We start from the raw sequence: 24,422 nt of genomic DNA on the forward strand, positions 1-24,422 counted from the left end.
GAATGCCCATCTTCATTGCAGTATTATTTATAATAGACAAGATATGGAAACAACCAAACCAACCATCATTGGATGAATAGATAAAGAAAATGTGGCATATATATATATATGTGTGTGTGTGTGTGTGTGTGTGTGTGTGTAATGGAATATTATCTAGCAATGAGAAAGAAGAAAATCGTGCCATTTGCAACAACATAAATGGACCTTTCTGGTCACATGGAATCCTTTTTCTAAGACACAAACAAAGGATTCAGAATCTCAGTTTTTTCAACGCAACAATATTTATTGGATGCTTACAAAACATGCACTGGGTGCAGAGGAAAATTCACATTCATAAAACCTCATCTGGATGGTGAAGTTCTCTTCTCACAGTTTTCTCATTGATCTGTCAGTGCCAACAGCATAGGTGACATTATTGTACTCTCCATTTTATAGGTATGAAATCAAGACAGAAAGACATTAGATGGCTTGACTGAAACCACACGTGGAGTAAGCAGCAGAGATGGGACTAGAATTCAGGATTTTCATTCCTGCTATCATCCCTTCCCTCCCAAAAATATACTTCACTCAAAAATCGCATTTATGTTGAGGGATTCCCATGTTTGCCGGGGTCCAGCCTCGGCAGAGTCCAGGTTCCCGCGGGAGAGACAGCGTCGGCAAAAGTGTAAGTGCTAGACGTGAGACTCGAAGCAGTTGCAAGCAAGTCCAATTTATTTCGGGGACAGGGTACACTTCTATAGGAAAAAATCACACGAGGTGGTCTAACTATTGTCATCATGGGAACAATAGGTGAGGGGCAGTGCGTGACTAAAGGTAATAATCAGAGGTGGTCATCTACATACCAGATGTGCAGCATACATATCGATTGTTTAGGAAGAGGTTACATAGTTTCAGGGTCTTCAAAGAAGTTAGGAGGACAGCGAGTATATAATTAACGGAATATAGACCCCCTCATCCTTGGGGGCTGCTGTTTGTTCTTTGAGATATGTTTATTGCTAGTTCTGCCTGTTTTTACAAGGCTTCCAGGACAGAGAGAAGACGTTAATCAGTAGTAGGCTTTAGAAAGGAGGACAAAGGACTCTGCTTAAAGAATTATGTTCCCTGGAGAAGTGCCTTGCACGATTCTCCTTCCATTGCCAGACCTTGTCACAATACAATGGCAGCTAGATTGGGGGAATGCTTCCCACACATGTTCAAGATGATTCTCAGTGGGTGGAAGCTTTTCCCATGTTTTGAGGAAAAGGGAACAATGGCCACCCATTCTTCCACTTCTCATTTTCAGTTCTATACTGTAGAGGTGATTTTTATCTTCCTGATTGAAGTGCAAAAGGCCTTTTTCTTTCGTTTTTCATCTGTTTTTTACAATAACTCTCAAGGTTTCTTGGCTTCCCCAAAATCCTGTGGGAGAGAATGGGACAAGGCTGAAGTCACTATCCTAGCCAGGCTCCTCCTATCATTGGGCTGGACCATGAATCTTGGGGAGTCCTTTGAGCATCTTTATGTACTCCAGCACCCTCCTGTCTTTGGTCATTTCTTGCTTTTCTCTGCAGGAATATTACTCAGCAATTCTGTCTCAGGCACGCTCTTCCTGAAGGACTTTCCTTGGACAACAGCTCACTTCACTCTTGTTTCTTCTGGGAATTCTCCTGGAAGGTGGGCGGGATTCCATCTTGAAACTTCTCAGAGAGAAAGAGTAAGAATGCTGGATGAAAGAAAAAACAATCAAAAGACCAAGGCAGTGAGATCCAAAGAAGACTGGCACAGGGACTTGTACAGAGGAAAAGCAAAAAGACAAAGATGGAGAGGATCAGGAGATGTTTTAATTGAGGTGTTTAATGCAGTCCTTCCTCACTCATTACCACCATTCCTGTTCCATTTCCCTCCCCACCTGTGACCCTGATTGTGCCCTAGCATTCCTAGTTCTGGGACATCTCCCAGGACTCACTGAACAGACAGCCCAGGAAGGGGTCTCTCAGAGGCCCCTTTGCCCAGTAGACCTGGCTCCTCTGCTTTGGAAGGTCCTGATTAACGTCTTGTCCTTTTGCAGAAAAACTCCAAAGAGACCTCAAAAGTTATGTGTATCCTTCTCCTCTGTGAACGACTTGGTATCCTCTAATGTGCCAGTTATTTCATGAGGTTTCTTTGTTTTACTTCAGGCTGGAGAAAAGCCCAGAAAGTTGATGGTGAGTAAACTGGAATTTTTGATTTTAATCTAAGGCTTCGTCAGCCTCATTTAATAGGTGCCTTTACCCTGATTCTTTTCCCCTGAGGCATTATTCATTCTTACACAATCTGCACTTAACCTGTATAATCCCAATATCTCTGGCTCATACCTCATGGATGCCCCAAAGGTTTTTAAAACCTGTGTCCAAAACTGAACTTCAAGCCCTTTCCTGTCACCTGCTCTTCCTCCTGTGCACCCTTGATTCTTTAAGGCTGCCACCCACCCAGATGGGCTCCTTTCTCTCCTACCTCTCAGGGCAAGTCTTTTCTCCTGCTTAGCCCAGGGCCCCTTCTCAGCATGGACTATCTGCCCCAATTTTTCTGTTTTCTTTTATCACAGATCCCTGGGACTCAGTTTACCACAGCCCTTCTCTTCACAGCTGTCACCAACAAACCACATTACCTCTCTGGTTTCTTCTTCTCTTCCTGCAAGAGCTACTGTTGTCCTTTTCCTCTTAAAACTTTAAAACTTAAGACTAAATAAACATCAGGAAACAGACAATAAATTTGTAAAACAACCAGCATAAACATCACATTGCTTTTGAAAAGTTATTACAATAGTGATCATAGTCTGCAGTTTTGAGTAAACTTGCTAAAACTGACATCTGATTACATTCCTCTGAGTTCCCAAACCTCTTGTGGTTTCCCATTGCCTTCTGCAGTGTTAGTTGGGTAGGAGATGCTATGGAGATTTGTAAATTCTAAAAGAATTTCCAAATTTTTTTGAAAAATTTCTTAATCTCAAATTTTATTCTAAACAAACACAAGCTAAACAGACTCTTATCTCTTGGTTAATATCCTTGTAATCAATTATCACTGACTGGTTCCAGTTTCCAAGGCAATTGCTATGTTTATAATCCCATCAGTGACAAATGAACTCCTTAATGACAGATTTTAACTTTTAATGCTGCCTTTTCAAATTGTCTCCTTCAGGAGATTGAAGGTGTATTTTCAGGTGTATTCTAGAAATTAGTTCTTGTCTAAGCAAGTTTTTTATATAACTCAATTGAAGAAACAATAACTTGAAAGGTAAAATCCAATCCCTGGGTGATTTATCCTCTCATTGCAGGCACTCAGAAGTCCAATCTTCCTATTTCTGCTCCATCTTTGGACACTCCCTGCCAGGTGCTGCCCTGTACCTCCTTGGCCACACCTCCTGACGTGCCCCAAATGCATCACTTTGTTTCACACTTCTGTGCCCATTTCCTCTGCCTGTTCAACACACCTCCTTGGCCCCTGTTTATCCTACTTACTGGGACGAACTTCTTTATACATTCCTTAACCTCTCTGAAACTCTATTTTCCTTATCTAGAAAGTGAGTTAATTGTACCCACTACTCCAAGCAGATGTTATGGAATGAGATAAGGTGTGGAGAGCACCCAGAGCAGAATGTAGCACATGCCTGGGATCAGTGAACATTAGCCATTATCCTCATCATCATATCCTTTCCCCACATCTCTGATGGTGATGCAACCCCCACCTCAGAGAGAGGATAGAAGAAGGACGTCCCAAACCTCCTGCCCCACCATCTGCACCTGCCCCTCCTGATCTGTTTCCTCTGATTTTGACAGAGCACATGTCCTCTGACTTCAACAGAGCACATGTCCTTTCTCTTGTCTGAGGCTGTTTCTTCAAGCTCATCCTGGACCCCTCACTCTCCAGCTCCACTCAGGGCTTCTCTATTCAGTCCATTTGCTCATTCATTCATTAACTCAATAAATCCATGAGCACCAACTATGTGCTAGTTACTATTCTAGGTGTCAGGGGCACAGAAGTGAACAAAAGAGAAACTCCCCGTTCACCAAGAATCTGCCTTCTAGTGGAGGGAGACAGATAGAAAACAAAATAAATAATAAAATATATGGTGTGGCACATGATGATAAGTGCTCAAGAAACAAATAAATTAGAGTAAGGAATATTGCATTGGAAGTAGCAATTTAAAACAGGGTGGTGATCATGGAGGGGAGCAAGTCACAGGACTACTTGGGGGAAAAGCATTCCAAGTAGAGAGAACTGCAGAGCCAAAGCCCACAGGAAGAAGCATGTGGGGTGTGTTCAAGAGTAGAAAAAAGCTAATGTGTCTAAAGGACAAGGAGTGACCAGAAGAATCAAAAGGGAAAATATGAGAGGAGTACGGCCTTGAACGCCATCATGCTAGCCTTGGCTTTGTCTCTGAAAGAGGAGCCACTGACAGGCTTTATGCAGAGGAGGGACTGGATCTGACCTACATTTTAAGAAGTTACTTCAGATGCTAAGCTGAGCCTGGGCTGTGGGAAGGGTGGGAGGATGGAAACCTGACAGTCAGCTGGGAGCTACTGCAGGCATCAAGGTGAAAGGTGAGAATGGCTAATACCAAGGGGAGCAGTTGAAGTGCTCAGGGCTGAATTTATTTTTTAAATATAGTAAAAAGGCTTTGCTGATGGACTTAGATGTAGGGTGTGAGTAAAGGAGTGGATCAAGGATGATGCCAAAGTCTTAAGCCTAAGAAACTGTAAAGATGAAGTTGCCATTTACTGAAATGGAGAAACTGAGAGAGAAGCAGGTGGTGGGTACAAGGAGAGGAGGTGCACAGGATTGGAAGTTCCATTTTGGCTCTGTCAAGGTTGAGGTGCCTATTAGGGATCCAAGTGGAGATGCAGAGTAGGCAGTTGGATAACCAAGTGGGCAGGCCAGACAAGAGGTCAGGGCTAGAGATATAAATTATTCTTTTTGATCCTCTGAATCTTTATCATTGATTGCAGTGTCTCTTTTTCCTTCCTTATGTGTTAGTTATCTACTGCTGTGTAACAAATTACCACAAACTTTGTAGTTTAAAACAGCACACGTATTATTTCACAGTTTCTGTGGGTCAGAAGTCCAGGCGCTGCTGAGCTTGGTCCTCTGCTCAGGGTTTCACAGGGCTGCAGTCAAGGTGTCAGCCAGACTGTGGTGTCCTCACCTGGAGTGTCCACTGTTGAAGAGTCCACTTCCAAGCTCACTCAGCTTGTTGGCAGGATTAATTTCCTTAAAGTTGTAGGACCGAGGCCCCAACTTCTTGCTGGCTGTTGGCTGGAGGCTGTTCTCAGCTCATATATGTCTCCTTCAGCTCCCTGCACTGTGGGCCTCCCACCATGACTGCTTTCTTCTTCAGATCCAGGAGAGGAGAGAGAGCCTCTAGCGTGGGCCAGCGGGCAAGAGAGATTCTTATACAACAATGGACTGCCCATTGTCTTTGTCAAATTTTATAGGGTAGAAGCAAGTCACAGCTTCAATCCATAGTCAAGTGGAAGAGATTACACAGGGGTGTGAACTACAAGAGGGGTGACCATAGGGGGCCACCCTGGAGACTTCTGCCATACAACAAGCTAGAACAAGCACAAGCATCTCCCATCTTCACGATCTCCTTCCTCCCACCTTCCCTGGGCAATATGCTTCCTCCTCTCTTCTCTCTAGGGATCTACTTCCACACAAGCAAGGTCTCAGAAAAGAAAACAGATTCATTCCCTCTATTCTTATCTGCCATGATGACTGACCTCTCATCTACCGCATCATAAAAATTGTTCCTGCCAGTAACTAATGGCCTCCCAGTCACTAAATCCATATGCATTTCTCTATTCTTCCTTCATGGACCTCCCTAACTAGGTCATCCTCCCTAATTTGGCATCATGGACCTCCCTGAGTAAGTCGTCCTCCCTAATTTGGTATCTGCCTCATCAATTCCCAGGACCCTCTCCTGGTTCTTTCCCTACTCCTGGGGAGCTCCTTCTCAGGATTCTTGCCCCTTTTCCTCCAAAACTGCTGATATTCCTCAGGCTTCAGTACTGGGCTCTGTTTTCATCCTACACACATTCCCTGCAGGGTCCATTCCATTTTCAAGGCTCTACCCTGTAAGCTGACCACCCCTCCCCACCAGCCCTGAATTTCTCGCTCCAGCCCCACCCAATTCCTCAGCTCAATGTCCACTGGACACTTCCCTTTAGAGGCCTTGCAGGCATCTCAGTCAGTGGATCCAAAACTAAACTCGCACCAACCCTGCCCTCCCTCTCTGTCTGAGTGAATGACACCGTCTGACTGTCATTTTCAACTCCTCTCACTCTTCCTCATCTACCACATCTGACTAACAGCCAAGTCCTGCTATTTCCACTCCCTTTAAAGTAGTGCAGCTTAGTGATTAGAACACAGACTCTGAGGCCAGACTGCCTGGAATCATGTCCCAGCTCAGCTGGTAACCACTCACGTGACCTGGGGTGAGTTATTTACCCTCTCTGGACCTGAGCTTCCTCAAGTATGAAATGTGGAAAATGAGAGCATGGACCTGTTTGTGTTGTTATTACATGTGAAGCCCGAAGCACAATGCCACGCTCATAGTAGATTCTATAAGTATTAGCCAGTATTAGCAGTAAGCCATTCCTCTCCTCTCTTTTCTAACCCCAATGTTTTCCCCAGACCTCCTTCTCAGGTCCCCTCTGACCTTTTTTGCCTCTGGTTCCATCACCCAACCCCGCCATCTGCCCCTGAGGCCCAGACTTTCTCTCAGTTGAATCTCCAGGGGAGAACTGGGCACTGGAGTTGAGGAGCCACTTCTAGGGACCACTCCCCAGAGCTCCACCAGAGCCAGTAGTGGAGGTGGAGCCCCTTTAACTCTGCTCTCAGAGACGCAGCCATTTATTTCTCATTTCTCCAGGGCACTGGACAAGGTAGGAGACAGTTTATGATCCTCCAGGGCTGGGTGGTGCAGAGGGCCAGAAAGAACAGTGCAACCCTACAGAGTCTTGTTCAGAGAATCTGTCTGGTGTTGCCACTCCAGCTGGAAACTGAAAAAGGAACCTCAAGAAACAAGAAATACTGATGGGAAGACTAAAGTCTAGGGGCATGGAGAGTGATCTCTGACCTTGATCTGCTGGAAGTGTTATAAAGAGAAGAAAAGCCAGTGCCCACCAGCAGTGGTTGTCTTGAATGCCTGCACAACAGAACCACAGCAGGAAGCTGGATCTGGAAGGGGCTTTGCCATTTTACAGTCTTTTCATTCAAGGACATTATTTCATTTTGACCCACATGCAACCCTGGGAGATACTAAATAAAGAGCACAGAGAAGAGTCACTTCTCCAGGTCACCTGCTGGCCTGGGACTTGATGCTACATTCAACATTCTTACATCTAATGCCACATCATTCCACCTCTGAGAATCCAGTCATTCCTTCTCAAGCAATTTCAATGACCCTTTCAATGACAACTTTCACCCCAGATTGTTCAAGATTTCTTTTCTGGGTTGTGAATTTGTTTGCTGCTCCTTTCCCTAAATAACTTCCTACCTTTGAAATATTTTACTTCATCAACAGTTAAGTCCATATTCTTTAACCTTTTTTATGTGTATACAAATACACATGTACACACACATTTGCAGTTTTCCTAATCAAAATTGGATGCTGCTATATATATTGTCCCATGACATGTGTTTTTCTAAAACACTAAACCTTAAACACTGATTTTATATTATTCATAATCAACATGTTTTGCTTTCTTTTGTGTTAGAAATAATGCTACTATAAACATCTTTGTAAGCAAATTGTTTTGCATAGCTCTGGTCACTTCCACACAATAAATTTCCAAATGACATTTGTCATTAGGATCAATTCTTGAAAGTGTAATTGATGTACAAAAGGGACTGAAATTGTTATTAAGTATAGGTACATGCCTATCTATTTCCTACAGGAAAGAACTCTCTGCTTATGTTTTGGTATCTATCAGCCTCATCTCCTAAAGTCAACAGTGGAAGCCCACCCTTCAGTTTTGCATTCCTTCTGCATCAATCCCAGGAATTTCACTCTCCTCCAGGGAAAACTCCAAACTATCATCTCTGAGAGAGATGTTACTTAACATACTTTTTTATGGCTTGTTCTGTATGAAGCAATATGACATGAAAATTGTCTGAATTATCTTATTTCATCTTCACAACAGCAAGCCAAAATAACAGATATTATTATTATCTTTATTTTACAGATAGGAAAACGAAGGCACAGAGAGCTTAAGTCAATGGCCCGATGTGGCACAGCTAGTAAAGCTGACAGGCCACCTGGCTTCAGAGTCAATCGTGTAACTATTCCCTTGTGCTCCCGCTCCTCACCAGTTTTAAGTTCAGTTCCTGATACCTACTAGATGGTAGGTTCTCAATAAAAATTTGTTGAATTAATGAATTATTTCCAGCCCTTTTTTGCATACGTTTCTCTATCAGGGCTTCCTGTAAAGACTTGAACGAGGAGTAGATCTGGGGAATTATTTTTTGGAAACTATAAAATTAAGAGATACAAAACGTTATACCCAGAAACCTCTTATTTGAAGTTCGTCATCTAGGTTGGAAATCAAGGCTGCTTTTCTGTGTCAAGGTAGCTTAGATTCTCTAGACTGGAATGAAATGGTTCATTCTTACTGATATAATTTCCAGCAACAAAGTTTTGATAGACTGTGAATTTTTATTTTTAGATTATTTTATTGAGGTCATATTGGCTTATAACATTGTGTAAATTTCAAGGATACGTTATTAGATTTCATTGTCCTCCTACCTCTTTTCCCTTTGGTAGCCACTAATCTGTTCTCCTTATCGATGTGTTTCTTTATCTTCCACATATAAGTGAAATCATATGATGTTTGTCTTTCTCTGTCTGACTTATTTTGCTTAGCATAATACCCTCAAGGTCCATCCATGTTGTCACAAATGACATGATTTTGTCTTTCTTACAGCTGAGTAGTATTCTATTGTATATATATACCACACCTTCTTTATCCATTCATCCATTGATGGGCACTTGGGTTGCTTCCACGTTTTGGCTATTGTGAATAATGCTGTGATGAACATAGGGTTGCATAAATCTTTTTGAATTACTGATTTCATGTTCTCTGGATAAATACCATGTAGTAGAATAGCTGGGTCATATGGTATTTCTTTTTTAATTTTTGGGAAATCTTCATACTTTTTTCCATAGTGGTTGTACCAGTTTTCCTTCCCATCAGTGATGTATGAGGGTTCCCTTTTCTCCATATCTTCTCCAACCCGTGTTGTTTCTTGCCTTATTAATTATAGTCATTCTCATGTGTGTGAGGTGATGTTTCATTGTAGTTTTGCTCTGTATTTCCCTAATAATTAGTGATGTTGAACATAATTTCATGTGCCTATTGGCCATCTGTGCATCTTCTTGGGAAAAATGTGTTTTAATATCCTCTGCCCATTTTTTGATCAGGTTGTTCATGTTTTATTGTTGAGTTATATGAGTTCTTTATATATTTTTGAAATTAACTCTTTGTTGGCTATATGATTTGTAAATATTTTCTCCCAGTTGGTGAGTTGTCTTTTTGTTTTGTTGATAGTTTCCTTTGCCATGAAGAAGGTTTTCAGTCTGATGTAGTCCCACTTGTTTATTTTTTCTTCTGTTTCCCTTGTCTGAATAGACATGGTATTCAAAAAGAGACTGCTAAGACAGATGTCAAAGAGAAGACTGCTTATATTTTCATCTAGAGTTTTGTAGTGTCAGCTACATTTAAGTCTTTAATCCATTTTGATTTAATTTTTAGGTATGTTGTAATATTATGGACAAGTTATTTTCAACAACAGAGCCAAGAACATAAAATGGGGAAGGAAAAGTCTCTTTAATAAATGGTGTTGGGAAAACTTCACAGCCATGTTCAAAAGAATGAAAGTAGTCAGAATTTTTTAAAAGGACATTTCTCGGTGAGTAAGAAAGCAGAAAGCCCTCAGAGAAGGGGGCTATTTTGCCCCTTTGCAGCTGCAGCATGACCTTGGGAGAGAAGTTATTTCTGTTTATGTCCTTTGCTTCATCAAATATGCCTGGTATCCAAGTCTAATGGCTGGCAGGACAGATTGTTACATTCTGAACTCACTTTTATTGTCTTACCATCTGTAACATAATGCCCACTCTCATATTTTATTTTATCTCTGAACACAGCTCTGTGTCTCTCCTGAGTTTCCTTCATAAGTCATTTTATCCCGACTCTTCTTCAAGTGATTTATGGGACCCTACATCCTACAGGTCCTCCAGAACATCAATTCTCTTCATGTGGTATCAGTGGAGAAGAGAGCACTTCTCTCAGCAAATGCCAGGGAATGGACAGAAGGAGCCTGAGACAGTGCTTATCCCTGTCTCAAGCTGTTCCTGAGAGGCAGTCCTGGAGCCTCCTGCTCACACAGCCTCCTGAAGGGAGCCTGACTCTTGCTAAGAGTGGCCATGTACCTAGGAACAGATTGTCAATATCATTGGGGGTGGTGAGGCATTTAGGAGCTAGAGATCTCCAGATAAAAATACCCCATTTTAGAACACATCATTGAAAGGACCTCCTACGTTTGTGTTCCAAACACAGCATTGGTGCCTCAAACATTTCAGAACTGTGTTCTTCTATGTGATAGGTGTGCTGAAGTATCCAGGGGAAAGTGCAATGATGTTTTCAACTTACTTTAAAAGGCACCAAATAGGGGCTGGCCCCGTGGCCGAGTGGTTAAGTTCGCGCGCTCCGCTGCAGGCGGCCCAGTGTTTCGTTAGTTCGAATCCTGGGCGCGGACATGGCACTGCTCATCAAACCACGCTGAGGCAGCGTCCCACATGCCACAACTAGAAGGACCCACAACGAAGAATACACAACTATGCACCGGAGGGCTTTGGGGAGAAAAAAGGAAAAAATAAAATCTTTAAAAAAAAAAAAAGGCACCAAATAAATAAACAAATAAATAAGGAAAGTTTGAAATGAATAAATAAATAAGGATGGATGGGGGATAAAGAGAAGGATAAATTATAATAAAGAAAGCATAGTAAAATGTTCAGTGTAGAATCTAGATAGCAGGTATATTTGGAATTCACTGAAAAAGTATTTTAACTTTGCTTTATGTTTGAAAAGTTTCATGATAAACTGTTGATAGTCAGAGGTGGGGAGGGAAGAACTATACTTTGCTGCTGCTGACAGAGACCAGATATACCACTGGCTTAAAGAAAACAAGAGTTTGATATCATCTCATGTAAAATTCAGAAGGACGCAGTCCAGAGCTTGTCAGGCAACTCAGAGATGCATCCATGCCCCAGCCTCCTTCTATCTTTATTCTCTGCCATCTCAGCATGTGGCTTCCGTTCTCAAGGTTGCCTCATGGTCACCAGATGGTCCCTGCACTCCAGCTCCAAGGACCAAGTTCTAGGCAAAGGAAGGAGGAAGTGGGAAGAGTATGGACCCCTCTTGAGAAACACAACCCAGCACATTCCACCTACAAATCCTTGATTCAAACTTAGTCCCTTGGTCTCTTCTATGTATAAGGGGGATGGGCACATAACAAGACCCCCCCCAAAATTTGATTTGATTTCTAAGAAGAAATAGAGAATAGATATTGCACAAGCAACCAGCTATGTCTACCAAAAAGCCTAAATTCTAACAGGTGGAATATAACCAAATTCCATCAGCCAAGGTCACATCAAAGTCCTAGGAACATTCATCATTGTCTTGAGATGCACTTAAACTGTCTTGGGAGGCCCTAGACCACAAGTAGAATGAGTTTATCCCAAAGACACCTTATAGAAACAGCATTCACAGCCTATCCAGAGACTAACCTCAGAGGATACAGAATCCTGCAGGCAGAGTGGAAGCAAATATAAGCAAAAATACAAATGTAGCACAAATATGGTGCAGAGGGTGAAGGAAACTGCTCAGCAACACTCCAAGTAAGAATGCTCTGTAAAACGTAAGACATGTCCATCAGTCACTGGCAGCGCTGCCTCTGGAAACATGAAAATTATATGATTCATTCATGGGTCTGAGAAAAGTTTCTGAAGCACTAAAGAGGTAGAGTGCATCTGGTTTTCTTTCCGTTCGTACTTCTATTTGTCTCTGTTGTAAAAGATGTCCTCCTCCATGTGCCCACCTACATGCACACAGAGGTTAGCAAACGGCCACAAAAGCATTTTAATTAATGTGAGTCTTCCTGTCCTCATACATTAAAATCTTGCAATTTTTCTGCTTAGTTCTGCTGATAAATCTATTAGGATATAAAAGACCAAAAACGGTTATTTCACAATGAAATAATAATTATGCACAAACATACGCATGAATGATTCAAACATGTAAACAGAGAGAGATACAAATTTTGTATGAATTAGGGCTGTAATTTTTCTTCATTTTATACAATCCTATACAGTTTTTATTTTCATATTAACCTTCCCCACTGGTTTCTGTCCAGGAACTGATAAGAAACACGCTTCCGAGCCAATCAAAATACTAATTCCTCCAAAGAGGGACTCTGTTACTGTTTCTCACAGTGAGCAGCCTTTCTTTCTATTCCCTTTCTTCCAGAACAGACTGTTAACATTAAAGGAGTCATTGATTGCCTTTATTCTATGTGCTGTGATTTTCAGATGGAAATGCCAAGGGGTAAGTGGGGGAAATTGGTAAAGCCAGGGTCACAGGCCCTGGAGGGAGAGACGCTAAACAGCTGAGAGTAGGTACAGGGAAGTCCTTACCAGGAGAAATGGGTTTGGTGCTCCTGTGTGAGGTGAAGGGATGGGGCTGGGGCATGAGGCAGTGCAAAAGGTAAGGACCTGCATTGGGAAATTTGGTGGGAGGGAGACAACCTGAATGAAGAAGCTTGCCAACTGCATGTTCTTAGAAACTTACTGTGGTCAGAAAGCATCAAAGGACTCTTATGAATCATGTTTTTAATAAGGAATTTTTACTTATGATTGTAACAAAACTGGATCCAATTTGGATATTTAAACTGTATCTACATTTTGCTGTGATGAACAACTTTAAACGTAAATCTTTGTGCTAACACCTGTTTATTTTTCTTTAAGAGTAATTCCTAAAAGTACAATTTCTCAGCCAAGTGATCTTTAAGGCATTTGGTATATACATATGGCCAAAATACTTCCAGAAATGTTTACATTACCATGAAGTAAAGTATATGGTTACCATCACAGATTATTTAAATTTTATTCTTTTATATTTTTCTCCGTTTTAAAAGTGTTTATAATTAGGAACAAAAAATAAATAAATTCCCTAAAAATAACTGAATATATTTTCTCCACTCTGAGTACAGAAGAGAAACTGTTATCTATTATAAAAATAATAATACTGTCTTCTCTTTAGCAGCATAGAGAAGAGTTTGAAGAGAACAGGATGTCCTGAAAGGCAATATTCTGTCTGAGGTTGTGTCCAGGTGTCAGACAAGGGTCCAAAGGATTGCCAGCTGCACAGACTTCTGCTCCCTTGTACCCTGGCATTTCCTGGACTTGCAGGTACTATGATTGTGGGCCTCATGCTGGTTTGTTTTGGAGGAGTTGGTATTTTCTGAACAGGTAGTATGTTGCAGTCACTATAATCACTTGAAGCAATTTTTTTTTTTGAGGAAGATTAGCCCTGAGCTAACATCTGCTGCCAATCCTCCTCTTTTTGCTGAGGAAGCCTGGCCCTGAGCTAACATCCGTGCCCATCTTCCTCTACCACAGCATGGCTTCCCAAGCGGTGGCGTGTCCGCACCCGGGATCCGAACCTGCGAACCCCAGTCCACCAAAGCCGAACATGCGAACTTAACTGCTGTGCCACCGGGCCAGCCCCTGAAGCAATTATTAATTGTTAAGTTTTACATGGAAACATTTCAAATTTAAACATTTAAATAATTTTCAAAGTATAGGGTGCAAAGGACAAAAGTGTCTTTCGCTCAATCCCCAATTCTCAGTGTAGCGTGTATGCTTTTAGATCTTTTAAAAGACAATGACATAAACGTGTATATACAAATGTACAGCATTGTTTTTTATACAATCATTAGGATTGTTCTGCAATGTGCTTTTTGTTCATTAATATGTCTTGATTATCTTGGTTAGTGATTGTAAACTAGCCTTAACTGCCACATTGCATTCCTTCATAAGGATGAGCCATTATTTAACTCTTATGGGTGGCTACTTAGGTTGTCGATCGCTTTTTTACTTTTGAAAATAATGCTTCAGTGTCGTCCTTACACATGTTTCTCTCTGGACCCATGCAAGTGCTTTGCTGGACCAGCTATCTGCAAATGGAATTGCTGGGCCAATTCTGCACATTCTAAGGTTCATATTTCACACTGTTTCATGAGTAAATAGAGTTTAAATAGGTTTTGTAACATGACTGAGATCACAGAACTTGTGAATCATAGTGCTGTTACTTGGTGTCCACCTCCTTTTTCTTCCTACACCTAACACATGTTGGGCCCAGCACATAGTGTGTACTCAATAAATACTTATTGAATGAATGGATGAAAAGATGGGTGAGGCCTGGTCTTATTCCTAGCTTTCCATTCACTACCATTGTGATTAAGAAGTGGCAGTTTTGGGGCAGTCTCCATGGCGTTGTAGTTAAGTTCAGCACTCTCTGCTTTCATGGCCTAGGTTTGAGGTTTTGGATCCTGGGCACAGACCTCCATCACTTGTCAGCCATGCTGTGGTGGCGACCAACATACAAAATAGACAAAGATTGGCACAGATGTTGGCTCAGGCCTAATATTCATCAAGTAAAGAAATAAAAAAAAGGGGGAAGTTCAGCTTCTGACTGACTCGAACACTCCATCAGGGAGTCTTCCTGGATCTTGACCAGAGTCTGATGGGGATGGGACTTGAACTTGATGATGGCCATGAATTGTGGCCTAGGGGAGTCCACAGAGCTGCTCTCCAGATGGACACACACTTGAGTCATTTGTCAGCACCCCATTCCACTTGACATCTTCAGGGAAGGAGAGGATACACGATGGGAGAGGACCAAGAGAGAAGGAGGGGCTAGGTTCGGAATTCTCAGTCATGTCTCTAAGTAATCCATCTAGGCCTGCTCTCAGGCTCTCCACTATCTAGGGATGCAGCCAACTCTGGGGTGGTTAAGATGGAAGGCAACCTAGAACTCAGCTAGTATCAAGCCTCACCAGCTGTCAGGTCCCCATACTTCCCTTATCACAAGGGTTCACAGTGAAGCCACAAATCATTGCTAAAAGAGGGTGGAGGTGAGTTTCTGAACTAAGATAGAGTTGGGAGCACTGGACAGGGAGTGGGGAGTTGCAGGTGTCCTGCCTCTGAGCTGAGAGAACCATAGCACTTCACAGATGCATGAGCTTTGCTGGGCTGCTGTGTGCTCCTGGCTTGACATAATTTCCCCTTCTTTGCAAGTGCCAGCTCATTCACCTCTGCCTCGAAAAGGCACTTCTATAACAGTGGGAAGATTAAGACCAGGGAGATTATCAACTGCTGGTGAGTCCAGAGGCCATCTGCCAAGGAACACTGGTGAACACCGGGGAAAGGGAAGACAGGAAGTGAATAATTTCCTTTGCAGGGATAGTTCTCCCCCAAAGGACAATTGTGAAAAGAATGCTCTGAGGCACTTTGAGTTTTAACACTCTTACATGCATATCCAGGACATGCTTGTTCCTTGAAACCACTTTAGTGAAAAATAGGAATAATAATCAAGATAATATAGACAATACCTTAACATAAGCAAGTCCTACGCTAATATAGGCAAGTCTCTGTGGGTGCATAGGAGAAAGGGCTCTCTCTCTAAGAAAAGAGCAGGTCACTAAAGAGACAGACCCTTGTCTTCATAACTTTCTATCTCCCTTCATGTAGGATGATAACCAATTAATCTGATCATCTAACCCAATTTAAAATGCTAGTGAGCATTGATAGGTTAGTATGTTACCCCTCATCCATTCACTCATTCAACAAATATATACTGAGGGTTACATGTGAACACACACTGTTCTACAAGGCTGTTACCCATCAGGAAACAAAACAGACCAATATCCTTGCTTTGTGGAGCTTCCATCCCAGCAGGTGGAGACAGACAGTAAACACAGGATACGTTAGATGGTGAGAATACATCGGGGAAAAGAGAGCAGACTCAGGGGGATGGGAGCAGTTTGCCATAATCCTGTGGTCAGAGAAGGTCTCATGTAGGACCTGCCTTTAGAGGAAATACTTAAAGGCAGAGGGAGTGTGAGCCTTGTGAATATCCGAAGGAAGAGGGTCCAGGCAGAGGGAAGAGTCAGGGTTGATGTTCTCTGACCTGGCCTGTCCAAGAACAAGCAAGAAGGGCAGTGTGTCCGGAGCAGATGAGGAGAGAGGGGGAGATGAAGTGAGAGGTGAAGGTCCTGGAGGGCCAATGTTGGCCATCGTGAGGACTTCAGCACTTATTCTGAGTGAAATGGGAGCCACTGGAAGGTGCTGAGCAGAGGAGTGATATGATGTGGCTTAAGGAACAAACTAGCTGTTATGTTAAGTTTAGAATGGAGTGGACACATGTGAAATCAGAGCAGCCAGAGGGGACAGTCGTGCATTATTCAGAATGTGATGGTGGAGTCTCAGACCTGGCTGTAGCAGGGGAAGTGTGGGAAAGTGGACGGCTTCTGAACATATTTGGATGGTAGGGCCAAGGATATGCTGATGGGTAAGGGTTATTGCATGTACATTTAACAGTAAATACATGGCATTTATATGTTAAATATACATTTAGATGTATGTAAAATGTATGCAATTAAATGTATGTATATTTAACATTACATATGTTTATGGGTGATTTTCCATTTTGGAACTCAAAGGTTAAGAGACTCTCAAGCAGACATTTTGGCAGAGGAGGATCTTGAGTCACCCCACTAGTGACTTTGTGTTTCACCCTGAGATAAACCTAGGGAGGTGGAGGTTTGATGTGGAATTTGAAATCTTCTTCCAGGTTATAGTTTCTACCTGACTCTTTCCATCATCTCTCTGCAGCACAGATGAAAATGGCAAGTTCCCTAGACTTCCCTCTGCTTGACAACCTTATCTGCTTGCTCATCCTGGTCCAGCTGTTTACCCCTTGCTCAGGTAGGGAACATTCTGCTTTTATGTATCTGAACCAGACAATTACCTATCAGTGCCCAGTCAAAACCTCTGACAACTTCTCATACCTGAAAGTCCCATCCCAAACTGAAGGTACACATGCCATTAAGAGAAATTGTACTTCTGTTAAGATCATGTTCCTCTCTAGGTTTTTTGTATCTCACCCTCCCTGCCTGAGACCCCTGACCCTTACCCTCATGACCCCAACTCCCTCTGATGGAGCTTATCCTTTACTGACTAGCTCAGTTTGCTGTCATTGGGCCCCCTCGACCCATCCTGGCCCTAGTTGGTGAATACGCTGATCTGCCCTGTCATCTGTCCCCAAAGATGAGCGTGGAGACCATGGAGCTGACGTGGGTGAGATCCAGCCTTGGGCAAGTAGTATACTTGTATGCAGATGGGCAGGAAGTAGAAAACATACAGATGGCAGAGTATCGAGGGAGAACTTCGATTTTACGCGATGGCCTCCCTGAAGGGAAGGCTACTCTCCGAATTTATGACATCAGAACCTCTGACAGTGGAAACTACCTGTGTTATTTCCAAGATGAAAACTTCTCTGAAAAAGCCACGGTGAAGCTGAAGATTGCAGGTGAGCCTCTAAATTTTCTTCTGAGCTGGTTCCTCTGTAGGATTTGCGGGCAGAGGCAGAGCTCAGAGCACTCCTAGATGGTCCTAGAACTGCCTCCATTGCCTTTCCATTTTGTTTCTCTGACACACTTGGGAAAGACACAGGTTTCCTCCAGGAAGAATCCCTCCTAACTGATATCCAGGTATCAAGGGTTGCATTTCTCTTTCTTGGGACACTCTCTTGCTCTGTGGATTCGGGCTGGGTTTGGTCAATGGGCAGCCTTAGCAGAATGTAGAAGGAGGGAGAGAGGAGAGAAAGGTCTGGGTACTTGTCCCCCAACGTCTCCCTACAGGACCACCTCTAGCTGGTTGCATTCCCTTCCTGAAGATCACAGCTCCTCTCAAGAAAGCCTCCTCCACATGACTCTCTTCTTTTAGGTCTTCAAAAGGGCTTCCTCTCCATCTCCCTTTGGGTTTATGGGTGTGTGTTAACGTCTCTATTGTCCCTGGCCCTGGTGTATTGCTCTATCCCATATAATTTTCCCCTCACCATGACCATGCTTTTGGAAACATCTCCTTAATGAAACAGCCCTTAAATTATCTAATATGAATGTGTCATTCTATTCTCGTTGAGACGGTCATCGATACAAAGATCTGCAAAGAACTCAGGTTTATTTATCCTTCTACATCACTGGATTCTGATCTTTACATTGTAATGATGTGTTGTGAGGATGGAGGGATCCATCTGGAGTGCACGTCCACTGGCTGGTATCCACAGTGCCAAATACAGTGGAGAGATGGCAAGGGAGAAGACATGCCATCTGTGGCAGCATCTTTGATTGCACATAGAGATGGTCTGTATGCAGTCACAGCATCTGTGATCCTGAAAGGCAACTCTGGGGAAGGGGTGTCCTGTATCATCAGAAACCCACTTCTCAACCAGCAAAATACCTCCAGGATTTCCATTGCAAATCAGTGCCCTGCTTAGCCTCAGGTGTACTGTGCTGAGCTGTGGATAGTGAAAGAAGGAGGATGCATGATTTTCTGTGCTGACTTGGATCTTTGCAGTCAATATAAGCCACAGAGCAGAGATCTGTAGCCTTCTTCTTACTCCAAGGATGTTTCTTTCCCCCATAAACTGTTTATGTCACAAATATTACTGAGTATTTCCTGTGTACCAGAAACTGTGACAGGAAATGGGAATTGGAGTAAAATGGTAAAGATTAGATCCCTAAGCAAAGACACATGGCAAAATGGAGACAAAGTATGTACAACTCACATCTTAGAGAGAGAGCTAATCTCCTTAAAATACAAAAAAAAAAAAAAAAAAGTAGAAAAATGGTGAAAGTTCACAGAAAAGGAAATAACTCGCAAGATGGTATCCCCTCTCACTCAATAGAGGAACAAGTATTAAAATATTTTCTGCTCATAAGAGTGGCAAGAAAACAATACCAAGGTGGCAAATCACAAATTCCAATAGCAGGATTGTGGGGAGACCATCGCTCTTAGACATTTTTTGGTATAATTTGGTATTTTTTGGGTATAAATTGTCACAACTTCTTTGGGTACAAATATAGCAGTATCTCTCCAAACTACTTATTTATTGATCCAAAATCCCACTTCTTGGAATTTATCTCACAGACATACTTGCATTTGAATGAAATGACCCATGTAAAAGGTTATTTCTTATAGCATTAATCATAATAGAAAAAAGTTAGAAGGTATGCAAATGACCATCAATGGGGAACTTTTATGCAATGGGATATTGCACAGTTGGGAAACAAAACACAGACATTCTCTCTGTACTAATACGGCAGGATCTCCTAGATGAAGAGAAAAAGCCAGATGCAGAGCAGTTGTATAGGGTGCTATTTTTGGTGTAAACAAGAAAGCATAAGAACATATTTATATTTTTAGAATTTAATACACACTTGCATGGCACTCACTATGTGTCAGCCTATTTATAAGCATAAATTGTTTCCTTTAACTTTATGAATGCGGTACTATTATTACCTCCATGTTACAGATTAGGACACCAGAAACAGAGCAGTTAAGTAATTAGTCCATGATCACACGGCCAGTCAAGTGGAGGAGGCAGAATATGAATGCAGGCTCTCCAGCTGGAAAGTTCCTATTCTTACCCACCATATTAAGCTAACTAATGAGAGGCTCATAAATGGGAGGTGGGGGGAGAGTGGGTGGGAGACTTGGAGGACTTTTTCTATATTTTTTTATATTTGAGCCATGTAAATGTAAACTATTGAAAGATTAAATTAGAAAAAACATGATTCTGATACCCAAGTAACTCATATTCAGATGTGAGAAGCAGACAGTTCAAGACAACTAATAGTATTATGTTATAGGAGGAATTTTCTGAATTCTTACCCAAAGGTCACTGAGGGGAGGAGAAGGACCATTTAGTGTCATGAGATCAACTCCATGATCCCCACCCTGGGGGTGAGAGGCTAAAGTACCATTCCATTGCAGACCCCTTCTGGAGGACCAGGCCCTGGATCGCAGTCTTGGCGGGGACCCTGCCCATCTTGCTGCTACTTCTTGCAGGGATGAGTTACTTCCTGTGGCGACAGAAGAAGGAGAAAGAGGGAGAGCAAGTGGAAAAGGATCTGGAAGAAAAGGCAAGAGGTATCACACCAAGGAGGGAATCCAAGACACTGGCTTGGGGGAAGGTACCTCCAAAGAACTCAACTCATCCCCACTCCTGCCACCCACACCTGCCCTGGGTCATTTGTAAGGTTTATTTTCCGGAGGTCCTCCCCACTCCATGCCCACATCAGTAATTTTTTTTTTCTTGCTTATTTTCCAGAATTGCTGCACCATGAACTCAGTAAGTTCCCATACTCCCAAGGACCCATATATGTCTCCCTATCACTGCTTTAATCAACATAATGACTCTTTATCTTCCTTCTATTGCAGAGTGGAGAAAGATCCAGTACATGGCTAGTGAGTGGCTCTGACATTTTCTCTGAATTCCCATCCAAGACTCTCTGCTGGGATATTTGCCATGCCCTAACCTCACACCTAACTCTTCCCAGGGCTGGGAAATATCCTGGATTCCTTTACTAAGGGCAAGAAATAAGGGTGGCTGGTTGTGCGGAAGCACAGGGGAGTTGTGTTTTTTAAAAGGAGGAAAGGGCCTTCAGTCCCTCTCTAGGACAGGACTACAGACTCTTCAGCCTTGCAAGGGTGAACTTGAAAGGAAAGGAGGAGGAGGAGGCTGGAACTCACTATACAGAGTGCTTTCCCTCTGCTTGGAACCTCACTAGTTGCTTTACATAATCTGTAGGCTGCTGAGAAGAAAACAAAGACTGTAAGATTTAAAAGAATGAGAAACTAAGAGAAGACGGAAAGAGAAAAGTGTCTCTTAAAAAAAGTAGTGGTCACAGTGGCTCCATTGTCACATTTTTATTAGAACTGCTTTTAAATAAGAGTATCTGAAATTTACTCATTAAGTTGTCAATTCTTTTCAGAAGTAGGGAGGATATAATATAGCTTGAGACAGATGGATTCTAGTACACACACACATACAGGCTACACACAGTGACACCTACACCCAGGTATGGGAGTGTAGCTATATACAGAATAGATCTGCTGGGTCTCAGCTGGGAAAGCATTTACAAGGTGCCTGTGGTATCATCAGCATGGAATTGATGTTCTCAGACTTGATATTAAGGAGGAGAGAGAAGAAGACAATTGAACAGGGAGAGGGAGAAGGTAGGAAGGGTGGGGATGGGCGTCAATAAGAAAGATTACATGGAAGCAAAAGAAGAGAAAGGACATGACTCAGAATTTACACGTTTTAGGTGACACCTCTACCTTTCTTCCATTGTAGGTGGAGAGAAGGCTCGGGACTATCCTGGTGAGTGACCATGATTATCTCTGGGTTTCCTGGCACAAGTGTACTAAGCATTTGAAGATTTTTCTGCCCTGAGACTCATTGGCATTCCCAGTAGGAATAATTAGATCTAGCACAAAAGTTCATTTTCTGAGGGGGATGCCGCCACTGCTTTTCTGGAGCCTCAGACAGGAACCTCCAGATACAGCATCCAGTTATTTTCAGCCACCCCTCACCCTGCTGGCACACAGGCCCACACCCCAGAAAAACCTGGCCATGTTGCCTGCAGCCCCGGCATGTTGGAGGGAAGGAAGTCCGCCATTTTTGAGAGGTTGTATGTCTGATCCAACAGAGCTATAGATAAAGGAATCTGAAGATGGGAAGAGATTGAATAAAGGGAGAGAGAAAAGAGTTAGTGAGGAGAATGGGTGAGGGATCAAAGAAATAATACCTTTTCTTTATCTGTGTGTCCTGCCTTTCAGAATGGAAGATGGCCCTCTTTGAAGCTGGTGAGTGAATCACTGTATGTTCCTGAGGACAACAACCTGAGGGAACATATTCCTTTTTTCTTCTCAAACTCTTGAGATTCTGAAAAGAAAAGTCCCCATTACTGGGAGAGTTCTGGGTGGGTGACTTGAAGTCCTGGTCTCAAAGATGTGCCCATCTTCAGGACATTGTGATGAGAGCCCAGTGAACCAAGGAGAACTGTTCTCCTGAGCTTCAACAGATCTTCACAAGAAGGAAGAGGCATTAAGCTGAGGGAAGGAGAGGCAGAGTGAACCAATGCTTCAGGGAGAGTGAGGATGTGGAATGACCAAGGAGAGAAGGCAATGTGCAAAGATCTTTGCTTTTCCCAAGCTTCTTATGCCATCTCCTGCTGCTGTGTGTCCCCAAGTGACTTAATGTTTCTGAAATTTAGTCTCCTCATTTTTAATTGATGATCATAATCCCTATTTTGTGAGAGTTGAGGTAAAGATTAATTGAAGTAATGAATGTGTATTGGTCCAAAAACCAACAAAAAAGAGATGGCATGTTCAAACTGGTTGGTTGAAAAAAGTTTAGAAAAGGTACTCTTTTCAAAGGTGGGAGTGGGGTTAAAGGAAACCAACAAGGGAATGTGAAGTGCCACCGGTCTCACAGTAGTGAAGATCTATTACCACTTCTATGTTTGAAGGACTAGAGAGCGAGAGCAGTTACTGGAGCCCAGAGGAAGCTGTAGCTCAAGGACAGGCTGCCTCAGAGGAGTCATGACTTAGTTAGAGCATCACCATCTGACGTTGGCAGGGAGGAAGTGGGGGAAATAAATGCTGTGCCTCGCTTCTCCTTCTACTTCTAATCTTCAGCTAATACCTCCCATTGGCCAAACCCAACATGTAACCAGGGGCAAGGGAGCTCAGTGATGCTGTCCATAGAGCATAGATTCCTGGCGCCCTGAAGAGGGTTGAAAAAGGTGGAGAGTGGATCTGGGAGCACAGAAAGTCCCCAACATGGCCTATAGCATAGAAAAGGCATGGAGATATTGCAACATCAGGCACTTCCTCCATGGCATGCCCTGAGCTACATATAAAGCTGTGCGTTGTCTATTTCTACCCTAGAGATGAGTATTTTTATCCCTGTTTTTCAATTAAAGAAGTTGAGGCTCAAAGATATTATAAACCTTGGGCTTATGGAAAAAGAGACTGCAGAAAAGGAAAAGTCATTCAGCTCTTGAGCGGTAGAGCAAGGATTATAGTGTAAATCTACGTGACTATAAAGCATGGGGAGGCAGTCATTTTGTCGAGGGAGGTAGGAAAAGGATGGAAGGAAGGAGCCAGCTCAAGATGTCAGGTGAGGCTGAGCCTGACCTCAGCATTCTATTCCACTGAACAGAAGGTCTCCGGGCTTTTCTTTTGGTCTTTCTGAGGGGGTCACATTCAGGGTATGCTTGGGAAACCTGGCACTGGACTCGGCCCCCCTTGCCAGACCCAGGTCTTGATGTCTGAGATCTGCAAACAATGACTGACCCATGGCCCATCCCATACTTTCTGCAGCGGATGTGATTCTGGATTTGGACACGGCAAACCCCTACATCCATATTTCTGAGGACCTGAGGAGGCTATGGTGGTTAGGCATACCAGAGAGACGGCCATACAGTCCTAAGAGATTTTATAACCATTCCTGTGTGCTTGGTTGCAAGAGTTTCACATCAGGGAGACATTTCTGGGAGGTGGAGGTAGGAGACAGGAAAGAGTGGTATGTCGGAGTGTGTAGTGAGTATGTGGAGAGAGAAGCTCCATATGACATAGCACCTGAGAAAGGATTCTGGACTATGGGACTGTCTAACAAGAAAGAGTATCAAGCTCTCACTTACTCCAGGACCAAGCTGACAATTGCCAACCCTCCTCAAAGAGTGGGGGTTTTCCTGGACTATGAGACTGGTGAGGTCTCATTCTACAACGCCATGGATGGATCTCATATCTACACCTTCCCACACACCTCCTTCTCTGAGCCTCTGTGTCCTGTTTTCAGAACTACAATATGGGACTCTACTGACTTGATGATTTGCCCAGCGCTAGCTTGAGTGCAGTTTACCCTTGTCACTGACCTAGTGTCTGATCTTTCCCTGGAGACCCCAGTGACCCTGGGCCCTGCTAATGGGAATGGGGACCCTCAGGCTGAAGTAACATCCTTGCTTCCCCCTGCCCAGGTTGGAGCCTAGGGCCTCCTCTGTGACAGCAACACATCACAACAATAAAATACTTACTAAATGCGCAAACTGTGTGAAGCACTTCACTGATATCAATTTCATTATTCCGTATGATAGTTGAGTTTGGTACCACTTTATTGTCTTCTTTCTATAGATAAGGAATTGGGGGTGCAGAAAAGTGAATTAACTTTCCAAAGGTGACCTAGCAAGTGAATGACAGCTGGAATTTGAAAAAAAATAAT

At 42.9% G+C, this 24,422-nt stretch overlaps 1 protein-coding gene across 14 annotated transcripts; it reads left to right on the top strand.

Annotated features, from left to right (window-relative positions):
* The first annotated feature begins 12,476 nt into the window (after positions 1-12,476).
* LOC138919433 (butyrophilin subfamily 3 member A3-like) lies at positions 12,477-24,246 on the top strand. Of its 14 annotated transcripts, none has more exons than XM_070244235.1 (10): positions 12,477-12,617; positions 13,335-13,480; positions 16,967-17,059; positions 17,316-17,663; positions 20,129-20,284; positions 20,466-20,486; positions 20,576-20,602; positions 21,492-21,518; positions 21,977-22,003; positions 23,525-24,246. In XM_070244235.1, exons 3-10 carry the CDS (start codon positions 16,972-16,974, stop codon positions 24,052-24,054), a joined length of 1,224 nt encoding a protein of 407 aa, XP_070100336.1. In that variant the 5' UTR covers positions 12,477-12,617; positions 13,335-13,480; positions 16,967-16,971; the 3' UTR covers positions 24,055-24,246. The 14 variants fall into 14 exon arrangements, with proteins under 14 accessions (XP_070100336.1, XP_070100340.1, XP_070100342.1 ...); XM_070244239.1 differs by having other exon boundaries at positions 20,204-20,284; XM_070244241.1 differs by having other exon boundaries at positions 17,321-17,663.
* Positions 24,247-24,422: the final 176 nt, after the last annotated feature.

This window comes from Equus caballus, chromosome 20, assembly GCF_041296265.1.
Source record: "Equus caballus isolate H_3958 breed thoroughbred chromosome 20, TB-T2T, whole genome shotgun sequence".
Classification (NCBI taxonomy): Eukaryota; Metazoa; Chordata; class Mammalia; order Perissodactyla; family Equidae; genus Equus; species Equus caballus.